At 39.3% G+C, this 23,433-nt stretch overlaps 1 protein-coding gene across 2 annotated transcripts in view; it reads left to right on the top strand.

The window, feature by feature from the left end:
• LOC101848418 (scaffold attachment factor B2) overlaps window positions 1–16,225 on the top strand; it is a 29,084-nt gene extending 12,859 nt beyond the window's left edge. The window contains exons 9-18 of one of the 2 annotated variants that reach the window (XM_005092440.3): window positions 42–191; window positions 1,505–1,652; window positions 2,324–2,461; window positions 3,066–3,154; window positions 4,886–5,049; window positions 7,806–7,919; window positions 8,277–8,381; window positions 8,614–8,721; window positions 11,481–11,680; window positions 13,597–16,225. In XM_005092440.3, coding sequence (XP_005092497.1) covers window positions 42–191; window positions 1,505–1,652; window positions 2,324–2,461; window positions 3,066–3,154; window positions 4,886–5,049; window positions 7,806–7,919; window positions 8,277–8,381; window positions 8,614–8,721; window positions 11,481–11,680; window positions 13,597–13,922 — 1,542 coding nt within the window. In that variant the 3' untranslated portion in view covers window positions 13,923–16,225. The remainder of the gene's footprint in view (window positions 1–41; window positions 192–1,504; window positions 1,653–2,323; window positions 2,462–3,065; window positions 3,155–4,885; window positions 5,050–7,805; window positions 7,920–8,276; window positions 8,382–8,613; window positions 8,722–11,480; window positions 11,681–13,596) is intronic. The other variant, XM_005092441.3, reaches the window with a different exon arrangement.
• The last annotated feature ends 7,208 nt before the right edge of the window (window positions 16,226–23,433 follow it).

The following is a 23,433-nucleotide window of genomic DNA, read 5'->3' as shown; positions in this document are numbered from 1 at the left end:
AACATTAGACAAGTTTCAAATTATGCTACCTTTTCATGCAGGTAATTGGCGCTAAAGTGGTGACGAATGCTAGATGTCCTGGTTCTCGGTGCTATGGTTTTGTTACCATGGGATCTGCAGATGAAGCTACAAAATGTATTCAACACCTTCATCGCACAGAACTTCATGGTCGCATGATTTCTGTAGAAAGGGTAAATATACTTTTTAGTTTTTACCTCACTGGAGACGTTCCACGCAGCATTTTCGAGCACCAATATTTTCTCGAGAGGCAGTTCACGCACCCACTGCGAGCACAAGTTTTGCGTTTTTTCCCTGTAAAGTATGTGCGCAAACTCTATGTGAACCGTCTCTTACCATGCAGCCGACCTTCGTTTCATTTTGTGCAAAGTATCACTGGAATTGGCTGGAAACTTTTTGAGTTATCTACCCACACTCAAGCCCTATTTTCGTTTCTCTGACTGTCTGTTCTCTCAACACTTTTTCAGTACGATGGCACCATGTTTAGTTTTAGTATGTTCAAAAAAAGTAGGAGAGATCAGGATGATAGATGTTTTATAGGAAAGAAGGAGCGAATCACACCAGAGCGACCGCCAACCACCCACTTGGCAGCACGAAAAGGAAACATTTTTCAAGTGTTTGACAGCTTTGAGAGTTCTGAAAATTCGGATATGATATTTTAGACCATGGGGGTCCTGATTTCAATATAATTGAGCATCAAAGCACTGATTCTGATAGCGAATGCTCTAGGTCTAGACTAGGATTTTAAATGCAAAATTCTGCTTTGTCTGGAGCCCTGTTTTTTTCACACTGAAGTGGATTACACAGATAAGACATAAGGATTATCATATCGATTACCTGCGTATTGATGAGTTTGGACTTTTTATTCATTTTGAAACACAAAAGGTGATTTTTTTGTTTTGTTTTTTACCCAAACATTTTTTGCGAGCAACAAATTTTAGCACATTTTAGAAAAATAATTTCTAAAAAATATAAAAGATATTGCCTTTGTTTTTTGTATCATATTGGCCATGTTTAGATCTGTAATGTGTGTAAGAATTGTGGTTGTATGTCTTTCGGAAGGGTTTTGTTTGAAATATTGAAATACCCCCAAAAATGCCACTTGTAGACCTGAAAAAGGCCCAGTCTCCTATGAGTTAATGTTGTTTTCCTTTTTATTTTCAAGATGGAATACCTTTCTTAAAGCATGATATGTTCAATTTTTTCAATAGATTAATATTTATAACATTGCATTTGGTAATGGTGTCATTGGTGGTTTCTATGTGTTGTGTTTACTTACTCTGAGAAGTGAGCAGTGAGACTCTTTTAGCTACTGTTCAAAACAGATTGGTTTATTTTCAGTTTTATCATGTATTTGTTTGGTTTGTAATATGTGCTCATTCTTTGATTTTTCTGAATTCTCTCTAGAATACAAAGAAGTATTAATTTATTTGTTGCAGAGGTCTTTATGTTCTAAAGTTTTCATTGAGAAAAAAATTTTTGTCAGGCAAAGACAGAGCCTCAGGGAGCAAAGGCTGTGGCTAAAGTTCTTCCTCCCAGTGGTATCAAGTCCCCCTCGAAGCCTAACAGCAGGCCAGTATCCAGAAGAAGTGACCCAAAGAGTGCTCCCGCCCGTAAGGAGGAGGCGAAAGAGGGTAAGTCTTGAAGAAACAATTCTCATGGAAAATACCCAAAATGCTTTTATTATAGAAAATGATGCCACTCAATGAAACTCTGAGACGTAAGAATTATATTTATTTTAATTTTTAAAAGTGGTCAAACTACGCAAATTTTATAGACCCTTTTATCTAATCTTGTATAAATTTGTTTTATGTACAGAGACCCCTTTTCTTGTAGTTAAAGAATTTATGTCAGTTTCTTATTGTTAAATAAGACTAATTTATAAATAAGATATAAATGGGAATGAGAAGAGAACTTGGTCAAGGGTGCTGATTTGAGTCTTTATAGAAAAAAGTGAATTTAAGATTCGCTGCATTAAGAAGTATTTGTATTTCAATTTTCTGACACTGGCATGAAATGATCCCCTGATTATACGTTCAGTACCAGCGTTTGCTCCATGGAAACCCTTACTAGCTATACGTTAAAAAAAATAGTTAAAATTTTTTTTGTCGCGTTAAAATTTTAAGTGTTGGGGTTACCAATAATGATTTTTCAAAATCTATTTTTTTTCAATCCCTTAAAACTTTTCATGCTTATTCGTAAGTGTTTGGTGCTCTGAGCTTAGACAGGCTTTTTGTTTCTTTTATATTCTTTATATATTTCTTGCTCTTTCTAGAAATTGACACATGTTTCTTTAATTGTGCAGGTGAGAAAAAGGAAGGTGTTAAAGACAAAGAACCAGGCAAAGACACTGCAGAAAAAGATGGGAAAGAGGAGAAAGGGGAAGAGTCGCGGAGTCATTCACGCCATAGAAGCAATGATCGAAGGCGTTCACCTAGCAGTGGTAAGTAAAGTTTGACTTCTGGGAAATTTCTGATGGCTGCGATGGTTGTCTTTTAAAACTTTGTTGGACAGACAATTTTCTAAATAAAACTTTTTAACGATTCATTGTACTGTTTAACATCAAGCTTTTATTATTTTGTGCCTCTCTTATTTGGTGGGGTGTTTCTGAAATCCTGAATGGATAAGATAATCTACTGTCAAGTGCTATGGTACGAATTACTGAGGAGAAAAAATGAGGGATGCCTGAAGCTAATGCCTCTGTCCGTAATAAAGGTATATGTTCTGATTGAAATTAGCATTTTTTTGTAAATATTCAGCTCAGTGTAGCTGTCCATTTTTGCAGTTGTATGATATCACAGTGACTTTTTGCTGAACTTCAGAGCTGTTGGTCTTCTGATTTTACAGCATTTTTAATGCAGGTTGGTCAGTGTTCAAAGACCATGTCAGGGTTTAGTATCTTAGTTCTACATAAACATTCTTTGATGTGAGAGGTCTTCATGTAGTTCTTTTGTTTTGAAGCTTTGGATCTCTCTGCCTTTATGGATTTCTCTCCCTATGTCAATTTCTGTCTTGAATTGTGTCAATTAATCTGTGCTCCTTTTTAGATGGCCACAGAAGAATATCAAGGGACAGGTCTGACCTGTCAGACAAAGCAAGACGGGAATTGGATGTTCTATCCTTTGAAAAAATAAAGGTAAAAATGTTGTTCTGAGTTAATTGACAGTCTGTTTCTTTATTTTGTTGCCACAGGGAAGCTGATGCTGCAAGTTTGGTTTGAGAAAGTTGAATCATGTTGTTTCAAGAGTTTAAAGTCTATTCGATTGCTTTGGTTTTATTAGATATCTCCGTGAATTTCTTCTTTTGTAGTAATCTTACTTTGTATACAACAGAAAAATAATGAACATGAAAATTTACTTGTGGATTTGAACTTTTTCAATTTTTAAAATTATATGTCTGGACTCATGATGCAAGATAGATAATGTGTTTATGTGCGATATCATAATTATATGAAAATGGTCTAGGTAAGGCTTGTGCCAAAATCCAGCTGATTCATGGCACTCTCATCACAGAAAATGGGGTATAGGTGCTATGAAATTCCCAACTTGTTAAATTCAAAGTCTGGCCAGTCTGGAAGGGAATTGGGGGGGGGGGGAGAGGAGAATCTGTTTACAAGGGTCTGGACAGGAAGTCCATTCCTAGATCCTAAGCAAGGGGAAGGAAGCCACCTCCCTTGAATACAAGCATTTAAATAGCACATTTTAAAAATGTTAAACATATTCCCAAAATCCTGAAAAAAATAAAAGTTCGAAAAATGAATGTAGATCTAGTTTCAGATAAATATATCTTTATGTATGCGCAAACTGTTGGACCCCCCCCCCGAGCGGTTCTACTGACTGAAGTGTTTTTAGGCCATTCCAAATGGGGAACATTTCTCGTTCTAATGCACAGTAGAATTGTAAATGGGCTGATTCAACGTCACGCTCACAACTGTGCCTGAACTAGAACAGGGAACTGCTGCTTTTTCTTTCCTAATCCTCACTATCGTCGTTTTCCTCTACTTCTTTTGTATGTTTGTCACACTCTTGTGACCTGATATTTCTGGTGTGCCTTGAAAGTCGGAACAGACTTTGTGCTGTTGAAGCTAGAGAGGTGAGCAGAGTAAACCTGATTCCCTGTAAAGACTTCTCTTTTGACATCCACCCCCTGGCTCATATGACCTTATGCAGTTGTGAGCGGCATAAAACCTCTACTATTAAAAATTTTTTAAAAAGAACTGTTGGAAATGTTCTTACTTAAGTTCAATCGGGGGTGTCCGACCCGTCACTCTCACTCTCAGCCTCCCGATCGGGCCCTAGATCTAAATTCTACATCTGATCAATCTGAATCACCCCAAACTCTTGCTGCAACGTTTTCATCAATATCTGGTTCATCTTGAATTGTCATGTGCTTGTTTTTGCTCAAATCCATCGTTATTTCCTTTTTCAAACTCAGTTGTGTTGCTTTTCAACAAGTCGAGACACGTTCAAAGTGTCGGAAACGCGAATGCACTTTGATCGGCTCTAATACTAAAACTACAGGCCCGAAAAATTTCGTTTCGGTATCAAACGGAAGAAGAAACATTTTGCAATAACTATGTAAATCGAAATCTCGGCCCCAGAGTCTCAGCAAGGCGAGACTTTGTTTCTAAAGAGGCTAGGTCGGCGCGTGTAATGAAATTCGCGGGCGATCCTGGGGGAGTTAGGGTTAATGTGTTCAGACTGTTGATTTTAGTCATTATCATAGCGTGTTGACAATATATGACCCATAAATGGAGGACAAGTTGATCTATCATACTAATTTGGTAATTACAAGTTGATCTGCTGTGTCTACTTGCATAGCTATGATTTTTGTACTTGACACTGTGATCATGTTTGTTTCTGTACAGGCTGAAAGAGACCGAATGAGGCTTAGAAACAAAGAAATGTTTCTTCGCCATGAAGAACGTAGACGTCAGCTGGGCATAGAGCGAGAGCATTACAAACAGCAACTTGTCGAGAAACGCCTTGGAGAAGAAGGACTCAAATTAGAGCGAGAGAGGCGCAGACTTAGGTCAGTGAAGTACATGTATAGAATTATCACTTTTCTAAAAATAATATATGAGCCATTGCCAAAACGTGGGGAAAAACACACACATCTCACATTAGTGTGCATAAAATGTGATGCATTAGTATTTATTCCTCCAAAACTCATACACCTGTCAAATATAGGATGTTGAACCTGCATTAGCAGTTTCAGACCCCATGTCAGCTTACAATCTTGAGTTTGTAAATTTTGTGCCAAAAATGTTCGTTTTTTAGTGATTCCTGGAGTGTCATTTTGAGCACACCAATGCAAACTTTCAAGAATGTTCAAAATTTAGTACTTTTTGGGTGGTTTTTTTTTTACGTGTGCTTTGATCCTATGCTATTTGTCATCGAGAAAGGTTAACTTGCTCAAGAAATGGGTTTATTTGTTTGCAAATAAACAAACAATTCGGATCACTTGTGCGTCAGTCGTGTCGTCACGGACTAGGTGTTTCAGAAAACACCATTATTTTTAAGTAGAATCACCGTAGCTGGTTAAATCTTTTTGCTTTTTGTCGTTTATTCAATACTTCAAAAGCCGCGATGTGCGAAAGGAACATCAGGTTCCTAGATCTACGATTTCGGTCGGCTGTTTAACATTCGCCGTGATTGTCGTCAACTTGGGACGTGCCGGAAGTTTTCAACATATATTTCATACATACAAGATTCATTCAGAAGCAAAATACGCCTTTATTGATCTGTGTATCTCTTACTGCAAATTTGTTCTTTGTAGGCATGATTTTACCTTTTCCCAGTATGTTTTGTCACCATTGTTATGTACGAGTACTGTTTGTCATAATTAGCAACATAATTGTGATCGTCCACTGTCTTTATGACCTGATATCTGTTTCAAAGCAAAGAAACCTCTCCTGGCTTTTTTAAAATTCTTAAAGTGTGCATTTCTCTCTGGAGGCATGACTTTGTCTTTTCCTGTACATTGTGTCATCATTGTTATGTACAAGTCATGTTTGTCATCACTCTTATGTACAAGTCAGCTCCATTGATTTTGTGCTTTTGCCTCATATTAGTTAAAAAATTGTTTTACACATGTGTTTTTCTGGTACTGAGGCTTTGATAACTGTATTTGTACAGCCTTTCACTATTGTGATGTGTTGTCAATGATAATGTCCAATGTGTATCCTTTCTTGTGCATAACAATGATGACATGTTCTGTGCACTGCGTCATTGTTACAAAGCTTGTCATTCATATTACCATTATGAATGGAGTTCATAGTGTACAAAGTCTTTGTTTATTATATAAATGGAATTTAAAGTCCATAATTTGCCCTACTGCTTATCTGTTTTTTCATCACTGTTACATACAAGAAATACAGTAGTTGCCAAACCAATAGACCCATATCTCCAAAACCCTACATCTCCTTGCTCTGATACTCTAGGAATACGAGCACTAAATGTCAATATGTGACTGACAGAAAAGAGAGTCAAATTGGTAAGAAAAATTTTTTTGCACCACTGAGTCTCAAGAGAGTCTCACGTTTTGGCAATTGCTCATTATATATGAAAATTACAGTGGAAACCTGATATAACAGGGATGGTGGGACCAGTAAAAAAGTCCTGTTATATCAGATCCCTGTTAAATCAGAAATGCAAGGGAAGTAAACATTTGTGGACAAATCCAACTGTATTAATTTATGGGTAGTTTCCTTTGCCACCAGTACCATGTGGCAGGCCTGCGCATGACACATTACAAGTGCGTGTAGCTAGGCTTATGGCTAGATTGAAGTCTGCAGCACACTGCAGCCCTCTCTCGCTTCACCGCTGCGTGTGCTTGCAGTGGCATGGCTTGCATGGGCTTGCCACATCACTGCGTTACACACACACACACACACACACACACACACACACACACACACACACACACACTCACTCTCACTCTCACTCTCACTCTCACTCTCTCTCTCTCTCTTTTACACATTGAAAACGAGACTTTCCCCCTGCTATAGCCGATTGGTCTCCGATGAGGCCCTGTTATTGCCGATAGCTTTTAATAGAGACGAAGAGTAGGAAAAAATGTGAATGTAAAAAATCACTGTTATTACTGGTTCCCTGTTATTTCCGAGCCTGTTATATATGGTTTCCACTGTATGTTTCAATTCAGTTGTGACATAAATCAAGGTTTTGAACATATTTGGTCTTTCTTCTACTGTCTGAACCTGACATTTGTCTCTGGTGCGATCTGAGCCTCACTTTTTAGTCTATAGTCAGCACTGTTTCATACCTTGTGCAGTTATCATCTCCTTGTGCACATAAATTACAGCATGTTATGAAAATGCAGGTACATGTGAGTGGTATGCAGTCACCTAACACTTTTGCTGCATTTCATTTGCCTCACCCTTTCCCCAAACTGCCCTTGCCCCATTAAAATTTGTCACTATGTTTAACATGGCAAAAACATTTTCTGGCTCCTTACCAATTTCAGTTTAGAGAATGCATCTATATCTGAAATGGTGGCTTATGGGAACTGCTTTTCCTCTTTTGGAATACATTGTGTTGAAAAATTGTTTCTAACTCAATGATATGCTTTTGATGTTGGTAAGTTTTTTTAAAAGCAAGTCGTTCTTATAAATTGTATTAGGAAATTGGTTCTTATCATGTCTATTGTTCTTGTTCTGCTGGTTCTTGATACTATTCTTAGAGAGGAGAGCTTTTCCCTTTATATTTCTACTCTTTAATAATACTTCTTGTAAAGATGAGTCAAGTGAATTGCTTTGTCTTTTGCAGGGAAATGAGGGAAGAACTGGAGCGTGAAAGGATGGAAACAGAGCGCCTGAAGCTGGAGACAGAACGTTTACAGATTGAAAGAGAACAGGAAAGTTACAGAAGAGAACAACAAAGGTAGGATATGTCTGATTGCTTTGTTCTAAGTTTTTGTAGCAGACAGAAACTACACCATTTTTCTAAAACTTCCCCCCAAAATTATTTGACTTGATAAATTTTCACCTAAAAAAAACAACTGCTCAAGCCAATTTTTAAAAATCTGTTGTATTCTTTAATTTAATACTCCAAGAAAATACTTTGGCTCAGGTCAGACCTTTTTCTGTGAATTTAGGTGTTTTTCTGACACACTTTCACATATTTAATGACTCCCTCTTGATCAAATTTGCTAAAAAGTTTGTTTAAAAAAAAATTGCTGAATGCGGTTGAAACATGTAGGCTCTATTACATGTTAAAAGTATTTCTATTGCTGTCCAGGGTTCTTCAAGATCGGCGCCCTCTCAAACGTCATCTGGATCGTGGTTCTAGAGATGAAGAATGGTCAGGCAGCAAACGACCGAACGAACGTTACCAATCAGACGGGTAAGTCAGTTCGTAATAGCTTTTGCCTTGCCTTTTAACCTGGTGTTTCACAATGTACAGGAGTCTTATCAGAGCCTAAAAAAAAAATTTTTGTCAAGATTTTAATGTAAGGATTTTGAAATTATGTTGTGATGACTGGACATATGAGAAATTTGTTGAGTGTATACCATGTCAGACCTGTTCACTGCTAACGTAAGATTTTCTACATGGTCATAATATTTTTTCTCTCCAGACGACCACCTCGTTATGAAAGAAAAGCAGAACGTTTTGAAAGACGTGAACAAGAAAGACCACCTCGATATGAAAACCGAAGAGAGGAGAGACCAGCTCGCCATGAGAGGTGAGATTCAGTGAAAGTTGTTCACTTTATAGGAATCTGTTTCTTGTTAAAAAAATAAAAATACCCATTATTTTATGTTTTATGTTGATTTTATCAGCTCAAGGCTAATTAATTAGGCCCTTAACTTGTATGTAAATTGGCTATGATGAACTTAAAAGTACATCGTGAATGTGAAAGTGTTTACAACACTGAACTATATCGTCGGTGCTCTGTTGAAACTTGTTAACTTTAATTTGCAAATTTTTCAGGGGAGACAATAAAAACTGTCGGACACTGTAATGTAAACACTTGGGCAAACAAATTTTGCCAGTGTAATGTGATGGGCCTTTGACAAAATCCTACAAAAAAGTATGTCTTTTACCTGGGCGCATGACAAAACATTCTTTACAGGAAGGATGTTAGTGGGATGTATCGTTTTCGCTTGCTCCAATTCAACCTCGCTGTCTTTGGGTTGTCTTCAAAAGCGTATGTTTATGCTCTGGATTGTTTTATAGTGTCCCGATGTCCAGCTAGTGAGCTATATATGTAACAACGCTGTGAAATCAGGCGCTCTTCAATTTTTGGGCATGTGTAGTTACTGGTATCATCTGAAAGTTTGTTTTGCTTTCAATGGAAAAAAAAAGCCAAATATCTTGAATAGAAGTCAAGATATCTGCGATTGAAGTGAGGTCGCTTGGTTTCAGTGGTGAAATTAGCGAGAAAATGGCCACCAAGATTTGGTAACGCCAAGAGGTAAAGAGTCCTTGAAAACTGATAAAGCGCATATTTTGTACCGTTAATCAACTTTTTAAAAAACATTCACGTGGAAATGGAAACATCATAAGAGTTGAAACGTCATAAGAGTTTACCCTACCCCCCCCCCCCCCCCCCCCCAAAATGGATAAAAATTGCCTGTTTCTTCTATTTCGTTATTTTGACGAGCACCTGATTTCCCCACGATACCGCACATGTTTTGCGTGGGGGAAAAGTTCTTTGTCCGTCAACACATCAAGTGAAATTGATATAAAGTAAGTGACCATGTGGATCAAGATGGCAATGTTCAATTCTTCAATGATCTGCGGAGCTTTACTGGTGCTCTGATGGAATCAGATATATCACGTTAGCGAGGTTCAATCTTTTATGTTATTTTGATGGATAGCAAGGTGTGTGCAGAATTTACAGTGCATTTTTGAGCACTTATAGTTTGAATTTGGATTGAATGTTTTACACATTGTATAGCAAGGTATCAGGAATCTTTTGGTGCAAAGAAATGATTTTTGCAAAAATCCGAGTTAGGGTTTTATCAGAGCACCAACATGATACAGTATCTTTTGAATACCGCTCATATTCAAAGTGTCATTTAAGGACTTGTCTAGGTAGACCCCAATTGTGAACTACATATTCATGGTATCTAGGTGGTCCCCAATTGGGGTGCACCTAGCCACCATGGCTCCCGTAGACCCCAATCTTATCATCAGTGTCTCTCGGTCTTGTTTACACTCTAGTATAGTCCTGCAGATTAAGGAATGGCATTTTATGTGTCCGAAATACTGTAATTTTCTTGATTTTATCTGTTGTGACAGTTCTGGACTAGTGTTTAGAAGGTGGTAAACTTGTTGGTTTGTTTTTCTCTACGTCAGTCTATGTACAGTGCGTTCATAAAGTCCTGACATTGCATCAAACTGTTTTTCTTCTCTTTTCTTTAGCAGCTGTTTAAATTCAGAGAAGCTATTAAGAGTTTGCCCAACAGTAATAGCTTAACTCCTTTCATTTTCTACCCCCCCGGGGCAGTGCCACTTACTTTAGGTGGGTGGTTGGCGGGTGCTCTGGTGTGGTTTGCTTCTTCTTTCCTATGAAACATCTTTCGTCCTGATCTCCCCTTTTTCTTTTTTATGTTTGTTACTCTCTTGTAACACCTCTAATCTTCTGGCGCTCATATGACCTTATGCAGTTGCGAGCGCCATAAAACCTCTACTAAAACTAAACTTACTCTAGTGTCTTAAGGCCATTCCCAAACGGAGGACATTTCTCGTTCAAGCATAGTAGAATTGTAAATGGGCTGACTCGTGTCACGCTCATAACTGTGCCTGATCTACAACAGGGAACTGCTGCTTTTTCTTTCCTGATCCTTACTATTGACATTTTCCTCTACTTCTTTTGTATGTTTGTCACTCTCTTGTGACCTGCTATTTCCGGGGTGCCTTGATAGTCGAAGCAGACCTTGTGCTGTTGAAGCTAGAGAGGTGAGCAGTCTAAGTCTGATTCCCTGTAAAGATTTCTCTGTTGACACCCACCCCTTGGCGCTCATATGACCTTATGCAGTTGCGAGCGCCGTAAAACCCTCTACTATAAAAAATATATAATATTTCATTTTCTGTTGTATATTCCGGGAAGCATTGGCGGATGCTCTGGTGTGGTTTGCTTATTCTTTCCTATCAAACATCTATTGTCCTTATCTCCCCTTCTTCTTTTTTATGTTTGTTACTCTCTTGTAACACCTAATCTTCTGGCGCTCGTATGATCTTATGCAGTTGCGAGTGCCGTAGAACTTCTTCTAAAACATTTTTGGGGAGCACCTAGCCACCATGACTAGGTCTACCTTGACACTTCTGTCATTTAATTGAAACTACAGTTACCCCTAAGGCAGGTTTGACTGTAGTATCAAATTCTCCTTTTGGTTGCAATCAGGGAAATTCCAAAAGTTCTATGCATGGTGGGATTTCTTCTGCTTTGTACTTGAGTTTCAGCATGGTACTAGAATTCACGGGTCTTGATTTCAGATATGAAGAACGTGAGCGAGGTGGGCGAGAAAGGGAGCCAAGAGAAAGGGAATACAGGAGCCGGGAAGACCACCGATCCGGTTATAGGGAAGAGAGGCCAAGAGAGCCCCGATCATCACGGGAGGAGAGAGTGTCAGGCCGAGACTCTGCCCGAGGGCCGCAGAGGCATGAATCCAGGTCTGAATGGAAGTCTGAACGAGGTGGGAAGCCGATGCGTTCGGTGTTGAGGGGGTGATTAAGATTATGGGGATACATTTTTGGCTGGGGAATAAGAAAAATTTATTCTTGCAGTCTATCTCTCCTTTCTGTTTCATTTCCTTTTTTCTTTTTCAATTGAAGATGACTTCATGCCTTTTTTCTGGCTTTGAAATGTTTTGTTTGTATGCATGTGTTCTACTCCTTTTGACTGACACAATTAATTTCTCTCCCACTTGTCATATTTTTAGTTAGTTGTAGTGGTAATAAGTTATGGGTGGATTCAAAAACTAATTGGAGGGGGTGTACCTTTCATGGGTGACAATGGGTCAACGTTACAAAATGAAAGATTTTTTGAATGGCATGATGTTCTTTGAAAATATACCTGGTCAGTATTATAGCATATTTTTATAAATTTTTGAATGGTACAAGTGTTACACAGCCAGGACAAATCGGTCCCACCTTCGGTCAGGTTGGATGTGATGCATGATACTGGAGTAGATTTTTTCCCCCTTTGTGAATTTGTGCATTAAAGGCCTTTCTCACAGGTAGGTTCTGTCACAGCTACGATTTCTCTTCTACACATTGAGTTTTGAATTTGGATGGAACATTCCACAGTGTGGTTGTCCAGTGCTGTGAAAATTTGGGGTATGAATTCTGTCCCAGATGATGTACCACTGGCTTCACATGATGTGGTTTTACTATGTCTAGCTTTGCATTATATTTTCAAGAAAAGAAAGCTGGTTGGAAAAAAAATCTGATGGAAATTGGGAAACAAAAACGGGTGTCTTAAATAAGGCACTGAAAAGTTCAGACAGAAAGCAAAATGACAGAGTTCCCATCCCTCGTTACTGTGCTGCAAGAAAGGATGCATTGAGCTCATACTGCTATGAAGCGCTTTGCTCTCAAAAGGAGGGAGATCAGAATAGAGTAAGAAAAGAAACATAGGGAAGTTATTTTGTGTCAGCTGGTCACTGTTAAATAGCAGATTCATACACTAGAATTTAAAGTAAGTACACTGTGAAGTCAGATCGACATAACTTTTAGCCATTGGCCCCCTTGTCTTTGAGATGCACACTCTCAAGCCTCCAGAGTGTGTAACTCGGTGCTTGATTGTATTCTTGTGAAGCTCAAGCCAAAATTGTTTGTGTGATCAACAGATTTACTTATATACGTACTGAGAACTGTGTTCGAACTGAATGTGCGGAAGGCTTTTGAAAGTGATGTATCAGATATTCCTCTGTGTTTTGTCACTTTTATTATTGCAGTAGTTTGACGCGTTGCCTGATTGAATTACTGCATAATTAATGATTTTGGCTTTCATATTGCTCTTTAAAATAAAGCAGTGATATTTGCCCATGTTGATTGATTAGCAAATAATATCCTTGTAAAGAGTGGGCGCTTATTTCATTAAAAATATTCTCTTGAAACATTGGAAGCTGTCTATGAGAACTAGAGGAAAGAGGTGGGTCAGTAACAATCCTCTAAAAAGTTTCACTTTTTGGGACGCAAACTGGCTATTAGTGTGAGAAGTAATAATTGCCTTGTAATAGTGGGTGCTAATTGCATGTACTAATGGGTTTGTAGTAAGTCATTTCTTTCTTTTGTTTGCTGCCCTATGCTTTTGAAATCTTTATTTATAGCATTGTTTTGCCTTTCATTTGGCTTATTATAAAGGGGGGGGGGGGTGTTATACAATTAAGTTTTATTTTTATTCCTGTAGGAGTTTGATTTGTTCAGATGATATTGATCTATGTGATTCGATTTTTGGTTAGTGTGGGTTTTTTTAACTTAAAATTTTTCATAGTTTTCTGAAAAAAGCATTAGGTGACTGCCACTCATTTTATTTATGTGTTAACATGCTCAGAAATGCTTGAATATCTGTAGTCTGGTGCTCATTGTCCATAGTTTGTTTTCCCAGAGACGAGAGGTGGGTCTGGCGGGAGTTCGAGCATCTGGAACGGTCCGGTGGATCGCGAGATGGAGAGTGGCTGGAGCCAGAGTGGCATGACCGCGGCTAGCTTGACTCCAGCGGAGGGCTGGGAGAGCGGCGGGGTTGTCATGTCACAGCCGGGAGGGAGTTTCACCATGCAGCAGGGACCCATGATGGCCAGCGGGATGGGAGCAGGACCTGTGTTCATTGCTCAGCCCGCCATGCAGGGCCCGCCAGTCATGATGCAGGGCAGCCTGAGTCGTCAGGGAGACGGACGCTACAGCATGACCACAAGCACTGTGCGCAGATTTTAAGGACTTGTGTTCTCTGGCGCAATCCTTCTTTTATGGATCAGGGTCTTTTTAAACGTTTTTATTCTTGCCCTGAAACATTCTCTGTGCTAATACTGTGGTCTATGCCGAACATCCCACCACTTATTGTCCTGGTTTTTCCCAGTCATATGTAAGAATTTTAGCAGGGGGGAGGGGGGTGCTTATCATAATAAAAATGTTGGAATCGTTACATTTTCTAGCAGTCATTTTAGTGCCTGTGGCTTACATAGGTTCCCAACGAGTATCATTTGTGTGGCTTTATGTTGTGGGTGGGTAGGAGGTATAGGACTTTGATCCTCCTCTTGTGTCAAGTCATTGGAAACTTTGCTCTACCCTACTAGAATACTCATCCTCACCCACATTTCCTTGTTAGACACAGTGCTGATTCACTCTTTTGGCTGGGCACCATTGCCTAACATCTGCATTTGTTGCCATTTTATCACCGAAAAGTTGCCACAAAAATGGCAAAAGTTGTCATAAAATTTGCCAATAATTTTCAAGCTTTCAACTCTCTGACGACAAATATAGCAATATGTTGATAGAGTTATTTTAATCTAAAGCATCAGAATTTCTTGTGTTCTGTTTCAAGCATCCAGAAAATCATTTGTAGCCACACAAAGTATAAAAGCCTGAAAAATAAAGGTTTCACAACAGAATGAAATCAAAATTAGAATAGAACATTAACGACCACAAAAATTAACACAGGGATGCCAAATCTCCGGTTTTTCCATTTTTTTCATACACTTGCAAAGGAAAGGTGAATGGTGAGAGAAACGTTTTTGATTGCTCATTTAAAGATTTTACAAGGTTCGTTTTAGGTGAGGTGTGATGCTGTGCTCATTTTCAGGTTTTTTGTTTTCAAAAATCATTTGGCATCCCTGTTAACAAATAAGGGCGTGTGTCCACCTGTCCGAAGAGTGGCTGTTTTAAACCTAAACATGTGTTATTCAAGAAAAAGTACAGGATATTACATGTAAATTGTGGAATCACACACAAGGGGCCTGCCAGTGTCAGTACATGTACATGATGTATTCGGTTTTGGTGGAGACACGCTCTCACATAACGCATTCTTTTTTTTAAAGGTAAGAACATCAAATTAAATTATATTGACATTACGATAACACAAAAAATAGGATACCCATCAGAACAATAACAAGAAAGGAAAATAACACACCAGCAAATTAAAACACAACAAAGAGAGAAAAATAGAAGAAAAACAGCAATATAAATAGTATATAATGTACAAGACTTTTTTTCACATGAAAAGAACAAACGTGGGGTCAGCAAGTAAGAAAGAGAAGTGAAACGGAAGTGAAAATAAACTTTCTTTCTATAAATAAGTAAAGAGGTTGGTTTTCTTTTTTGTTTCTTTTTAGTTTTTTATACCCCGTTTTTTTTCGATTTTATTCCCCTATAGTGTGGTTTTTTGAAAAATGCAAAAAATCGCCACAAACGTAGATGCTAGCATTGCATAATGGGTTGTGGACCACACCAGGCACTTTTACCTCCGACATTATTTTTCTTGCCAGGGTCTAAGTTTTCATGTTATCTCGGAGAGGAGGGGCAGTGGGGTGGGACTTTAGATGCCTTGAGACTGGATGACTAGCATATATTCAGACCAATTGTAAAGGCTACTTTGATCTTTTTCCATACCCGGTTCATAGACCTGCCATACTGGGATCACCCCTGTTGGTTTCAAAATGAGGGGAAATTATGTTGACTTGTTCATGAGCTGTTCCTTATTGTTTGGCCACTTAACATGAAGCAGCTCTTTCTACACAACAGAACACAGAAACCTAAGGTGGAGACCATGATATTGCCTAATGGTTACTGCTGTTGAACTGGCTCGCACTGGATTTTGAAAAACTTTTAATGAATATTTTCTCTTTTTGTCAGCTGTTTATTGGAATCTGATTCAAGGAGATGAAGAACAAAGCGTTAAAAGTCTGAACATTTCCATGGTTACAATGTTACTGTGTTGCTTTAATTCCTGACTCCATTTCCGTTGTATGTTGGTGAAGGGAGAGAGAAATTTGTGGCCAATGTGCTCTGTGTTTGTCATAATGTTGTGAAAAGGAAAAATGTGTAAATATTAGCCATTGGTGATAAGAAAGATTGTTTTATATTGTTTTGTTTGAGGTTTTCTTTCCCAGTGTGTGTAGACGCAAAGATTGTCACCAAATATTGCTTGGTGTGTCAGAATGCTGTTTCATCAAATTGTCCACCATTGATATTTTTCATTGTTTTTGTATGGAAGCATCATTAAAGAAAATGGCACATCTTTATCCCCAAGGTGTTGTTTTATGCAAATACAGTATTCTTCTATGTTGTGTGGAGCCACTGGCCATTTTTTAATATTGAGTGGGAATGCAGAGTTACGGTCGGAGATGAACATGTGCAGGGGGGGGGGGGGGGGGGGGGGGGGGGCTGCCCAGCCCATCATTACGAAATGGGGGGGAATCATTTTTTTTTTTTCCATTAGATTTTACGAAAATATCATAATACCCCTGATTCTGATTTTTACACATTTATTTGTCGTTCAGCTACCCCAACCCATCCCCACAGCTTTGGCTAATAAGGGAGGGAAAAAAATTGGACTCTGACAGTCCACATCTACGTCACTTCCACGTGCAGCTGTGCACTCTCTGTGTATTGAGCCATCGTAAATTTTCAGTGCCACTTTGTCCATTAGTAGTGCCAAAGCCAGGAGCAAGGCAAACAATAGGTTAAAAAGTTGTTTAAAAATTCCTGTCAAGGTTCAATTTTTTCCCTAGGTTGATGAGAGAATTAAAACAATACACAACAAATAAAACAAAACACAAACCCGTAAAAAAGGATCTTTTTGTGAAACATGACTTATCCTCTCCTGAGTCACTGGGTGTAATCCACTCAATGACCCCCTTTAACGTAGGATATCTCAAGGGGAGACTTCATACTCCATGGTCAGATTACTAATCTTTTATATGTTGATTACTTTGCTTTAACATAGTATATAGTATACAGGTGGGTGGGAAGCCCTGAATGTGTTAACTCATTTTGATCGTTCTGTATCCATTTACATGTTAAAATATTCAATGATTAGCCTCTGTGGGTGCTCTGGCTTGTTTGCTCCTTCTGTCCTATAAAAAAAATGTATCATCCTTATAGCTCTTTGTTTTATGTTTGTTACTTTCATGTAACACCTCTAGTCTGGCACCAATAATGTATGACTAAACTCACTGGCAACTCATGGCGCAGTCATAGTAGGCCTACTGTTTCCGCTGACTACCTTTGCTGCAGCGGTAAAATACTTACTAAAACTATAAGGGTACATCAAAGATTTGGCAGGTAGCAGTGAGTTAAATGTTGCAGGTGGTGTGAAACTCTTGCTAAAACTATAACTAAAACAAAACAAAAAGTTAGCACCATATATGAGGTGGTTGGAGGGTGCCACCGGAAGGTCCCTTTGTTGGCATTTTGACAGACATGTCAAATCCAGATTATGAAAGATATTATTACAGTGGAACTCGGATTTAATGAGCTCGGATTCAACGAAAACTCGGATTCAACGAGATGAGATAGATTCCCTGTTTTTTTTCTCTCTTTAAAATCAATAAAAATAACCCGGATTCAACGAGCACTTAAATCAGCAAGCTCGGATTCAATGAGGTCGCTTCCAGGGTGAACAGCCCCCGCAGAAGTGGCTTCGCTTATTTTTCTCCAAGAACGAACTTTATCTATTCCTGGAAACCATCAATTGCACCTGCATTGTGGACCATTATTCTCTTAGCCGATTGCATGCGAACAATCAGCGGCCTTTTTTCATACAAACACATGTGTTTTTGGCACGTGCACATGTCCACTCTGGTGTGTGTCTGAGTCGGATGGGCAGCCTGCACACGTATGGCTGTGTGTGCGTGTCTTGGAAAGGGGGGGCACAAGCAGTCAGGGCGTTGAACGTCGCAGATACAAACGCGTCTCAGTCTTTTTTCCCCTCTGCAACTGATCATTACAATGATAAGCTAGTCTTGACGTAGATCTACGTAATGAATTGTGCGCTGGTCTATGGAATCAAAAGTTGCCGTATGGTAGGCTCTACACATCAACACAACTTTTTGGCAAACAATCGAGATGACTCGGGTGTGTGCATTTGAACGAATCGGTCTTTTTTTTACACAGCTCATAAAAGGCAGGCATTTCAGGCACTACTTGTGACTTCTCTTTATACATTACTTGCTTAGTGCCTGTAATTATCTAAGCAAAATCTCATGTTTGCTATTTATAACGAACACTCGGGTTCAACGAGATTTTAGGTCAGGCCTGGCGACCTCGTTGAATCGGAGTTCCACTGTACTACTATTGTGCTCTGGACTCTGAAATAACTGAAAATGATTGAGTTAAATGAATTTTAACCTTGGTGCAATGTTAAACACTGATACAGTAGAACGACTATAACGGCACCCGCTACAGCGGGATTATTCCTGCAGCGGAAGCTTTCCGGAATCCCCTTTTTTTCTATGTAAATTCAATTTTCTGTGCTCGGGTTTAGCGGGGCAAGGAACGGACCGAACTCGGATACAGCGGGAGAGATCGAGCGAGGCTGGGGGAAAGGGGAAATGGGTTCGGGGGCTGTAGGCTGGCTCCACACAGGCAGTCAGCGGTGCGGCATTGTGATTGGACAGTCCAATGATGAGTGAGGTTGGGCAGGCGGCAGAGAGAGATGGTGCGGAGAGATGCGTTTCGTGAGCCACTCCAAAAGTAATGTGCCGTAGCTTAGATTTGGACTTGGACGCTCAGTATGAGAACATATAAAGAAGGCCAAGATAATCAACGGAGTGGACAAGAAAAGGAAGACTAATGTAAATGTAAAGGGCAAATTTATTGATATGGAAGGGAGGTAATTATGTGAATTTTTATAAATTTTTCAGTAATTACCCCTTTGCATTCTATAGCGGGAACTCGCCTACAGCGGGATTTTTCTTCTGAAACCAAAAGTCCCGCTATAGCCGTGTTCTACTGTAGTGATAGCATTGTTCAGTATCGGCAGGTAATTGATATTAGATCTACGTCTTATTTAGCTCAGCGATTTCAGGAAGCTACCTAAGAACATCTATCGTCCTTGTATCTCTCCTCCTTTTCTGTGTTTGTTACTCTCTCTAACCTCTAATCTTCAGCACTTTCATTTGTTGACTTACTTAATTGTATTGTTAGTACTATAAAACGCTTACTAAACTTAAAACTATGGTACCTCATCATGCTTTGTTCATTCATTGATGTCCAGCTTCATTTGCTGACCTCCACCTCGTTCCCAACTCAAGTTTGTAGATTGCAGTAGGGAATAAGAGTTTCATGACATTTGCAACACAATTAGGTCACGTAAGTGCGAAAGATTAGAGGTGTTATTTGAGAATAATGTAAAAAGAAAAGGAGGAGAGATAATGGTAATAGATGTTTGATAGGACAGAGGGAGCAAACCACTCCACAGCATCCACAGAAAAGACAACAGTAATGGTATATTCATTGATTTTTAGTTGGTGTTTTACGGCACATACAACACAATAAGGTCATCGTATTATATCGTGTTATAAGTGCCGAAGATTAGAGGTGTCACAAGAGTAACAAACACAAAAAAGGAGGGGAGATAAGGACAATGTCTGAGGAAAGCAGGAGCAAACTACACCAGAGCGGAGCATCTGCCAAACCACCCACTCTGTTTTTTGAAAGGGTGAGATGAGAGACAAAAATTACGCAGATGAGAAGCATGTGCAACATAGTGTCATTGATCAGCACTTTCTGAATCATTTTGTGGCTGCGGAGGTGAAATGAGTGGATGAACATATATTACCAGCTGCAGTATTTTTGCTCAAAGTCAAAGAGACAAAGATGTATTAGACTAGAGGGTGAGAGAGGCTCAGCATAAGAATGAAGATGTTGACCTACATCACCCTGAAAGTGGCATGTCACTTGTCGTTCCCTCAGAATTATAAAGTTCTAAATCTATCTGCTTAGTACCTAGTTTTGAGAAATTTGACGTTAAAGATTTTAAAGTTTCATATCATGTCAAGCTTTTTCGAATGCAATCCTTTGAATATCTTGATAATGACTCAGAATAATCTTACGCTTTTGATAGAGCAATTAGAGCGTTTGTTTTTGATCTCATGGTCTTAGTAACTCAAAACGGCCAAAAATGTCGGACAGAACTTTGTCATTCTGAGGTAGCGACTAGTATCTGCATGCAGTCATGTATCTTGTGTGAGTATAAATTAATTGACTTTTACTTTTACCAGTAGTTTTTAATCCCTTTGTTACCAGGGGGTGTGCGTTCCTACTGCGTTGTCAGTGCAGCACTGATTTTCAGTAAAGCTTGACCAGTGTCTGTTGTGTAGCATTTAAGCAATTTGCTGTTGCACGCAGGAGATCGGAGTTCAATTACCAAGAGAGGGGACATTTTTATTGAGCATCTTGGTCTTTCTGCTGGGATGTTGTATCCCTCTCAGCTCGGGTTAGCACGGAGAGGCAATAATGCGCTGGTGAAAATGATCCGTTTCGGTCTTCTGCGCCAGGCCCGAGAAGTCCGTCGCAATCGCTCTCCTGTCTCGGTGACCAGATAGATAGGGTATTTTGTACTGCTGGCTGTGTGACTGCAAAGTGTTAAAAAAATCCCTCATAAAAAAGAAAGCTATGCCTGTTGGCCAGGACAGCAGCCTCATCAGTCTCAATGTCAGTGGGCTTGTTCTCTGGTTCTGGCCCACTCGTGACATATTCGGGCTCTTGGTCTTTGATAATGCCTCATATCTTTCTATTCCCCAATATACCCATTATTTTGGATAATTTGCAAAATCTATGGCCCAAAGTGAAATTTGCTGCCTTTTTTGGGTCATTTTGGTGTTTACGTTAGCATACTTTTATCTCCAAGACTAGTCCTGTCTTTTTTTTTTTACTGCTTCCAAAATAAGCAGTAAAGTACATTTTAGTTTTAGCAAATTTGGTTGAGATATATAGATCTATGCACACAAATTTTTAATTCCCAAATATGAATCCACACTGTGCTTGGGGTCAAATTTCTGTACAAAAGAATTAGAACGAAATGATTATACAGTCGAACCTGCCCTGACGGCCACCTCTATAAGACGGCCACCTGTAAAAACGTTCACTTTCCATTTCCCCCCTTGCGTTTTTTCGATGTAATTTAACTGTGTAAATCGGGCACCTGTCCAACGCGGCCTCGGCCACCATATTTTAACTTAAAACCCCTATCACACCTAACAGTACTGTAACACCTGTCTTGGACGGCCCCCTTAGTGACACCATTACATTTTGTCATAAATCATGCATTGGCCCTTGGCGTTGTGGGCGAACCGTATAAATCACCTGTCGTTGCTGTTAGGTAGTCCCTCCAACCGATCATGTTGCGTAGGCCCCTCCCGCTGTTGACCAATAGGTAACAAATTTTCAGCTGCTGGTGAGGTAAGCGTGTGATCTCTCATAACCCATAAGCCCCGCCCAGAACTCATGTACAAATCATAGATGAGTGGTGACTATTTAGTTTACCCAGTCTGTAACCAAGTAACAATGGACGTCAACATGAAATTGTGACGGAAGCGTTGTTCGTTCTTCGAGTGGTGGCGACCCATCTGTTTGTTTTACCATAGCACTCGGTCCTACTTGTCTGACACATTAATTTCGTTTTATTGTTACCCTTGCACAAAAGCAGCAACAAAATAAAAGAAAGAAAAGAAAACCCATCGATAACAAGAACAACAACAACAATGCGGATACCTTCGGTTGGGACCTCAGAAAGGAATGGTTTGTTTTCTTTATCTTGATCAGTCCTGCCAAAGACGGCCACCTGTTTTATGCGGCCACTTTTCTCCTTGACAATGGGTGACCGTCTTACACAGGTTCGACGGTAGTGTGATGTACAATTCACATTTGTATATTATATATGTGTAACATTTTATCGGCACCAGGAATGGCAAATTTTGCCGACTTCCATGACATCCATGGTTAGACACATAGCTAAAAATTGTGCATTTTCGAGAGATACATCTCGACACACGTACCTTGTATGTCATAAGGCAAAGGAGAGACTAACTGTACTATATATTATTATCATGAATCATCGGTTTGGCTGGTCTATCAAAAGACTGCACAGATATTGGTTTACACATTCCCCAAATTTAACATTTCTCCTACTTCCAAGTCAAAATGTCAATTCTGTTTGAAGTAGCCCTTCTGTAGCAGTAATGGTGTTGAGAAACACACAGACATTGATTCATGTCATCCTCAAGTTTAGGTCTTCACACATCTGCAGATAGGTACAGTGGAACTGAGATTCAATGAAGTCATCAGGTCTGACCTTCAGTTTCGTTGAATGAGAGTGTTTGTTATAGCAAACTTGAGGTTTTTTTGTAGATAATTCCAGGCACCGAGCAAGTATAATGTATTCGACTTTCTCAATCAAAAGTAGTTTAGTTTCAAATGAGAGGCATTTTCATTTCTTTGATGCCATACCGAAGAATCCCTGGAAAATTCCAGGAAAACATACTGAACTTTACCGAGCACACATCGTGCAATAAGGCCGATTCATTCAAAAGCACGCCTGTGTCAGCTATCATCTATAACGTATTGTTTACTGATCAAGTTGTGTTGCTGTGTAAAGCCTAGCCTACAGCAATGTTTGGTTCCAGTCCAGCGCAATTCACAACGTAGATATTTATGTTGAGACTAACTTATCATTGTTATATTAATCAGTAGCCGGGGGAAAAAAAACCCTGACTCGCTAATATCTCTACACTCTACTGTAGTTTCACACCTGGACTGCTTGTGCCCCTACCCCCCAGATATGCACACACAGTCACACGTATGCCCGCTGCGCGTCCGACCCCGACACTTGCTAAGACAAGTGTGTGTGCTAACAATAATAATAATATGTGTGCTGGTATAAAAGAATGCCACAGATTGGTCGCATAAGATATAAACAATAGGGTAAGCGAATAAACGTTCATTATACAGGTACCATGGACAGTTTCCAGGAATAGATAAGGTTGGTTGTGGGAGAAAAATGGGCAAAACCACGTCAGCGGGGGCTGTTCACCCTGTAAGAGACTTTGTTGAATGCAAACTTGCTCACATATGGTCGCTTTTTAGCACAAAGGGGCTATCCCGAAAAATGCTGTTTTGAGAAAATCGAAGTTAAAGTTTTTGCCCCTTGTTAAGTTTCTTTGAATTTAAAATAAAAGGAGAGTTTTCTCTATTACCAAACAAATATACACACCAATGAAACCAAACTTCTCCTATAGGTAGGGTAATGCCCACTTTTGGTCGGTCAAGATTTCTGGTAACCCCCAAAATCTGGGTAAGCCCGCTTGTGCTTAAAAAATAAAAGCGACCATACATGGGTTAGTTAAATCCGAGTTATTTTTATTGATTTTTGTGAATTAAAAAAAACTGGGAATCCAACTTTCTATGGAGCTTTTGGTATGGAGTAGTCGTTCTGCAGGTTGGTCCATTT

The sequence above is a fragment of the Aplysia californica genome, unplaced genomic scaffold, assembly GCF_000002075.1.
Source record: "Aplysia californica isolate F4 #8 unplaced genomic scaffold, AplCal3.0 scaffold00046, whole genome shotgun sequence".
Classification (NCBI taxonomy): Eukaryota; Metazoa; Mollusca; class Gastropoda; order Aplysiida; family Aplysiidae; genus Aplysia; species Aplysia californica.
This window is presented reverse-complemented; position numbering and strand designations above follow the sequence as displayed.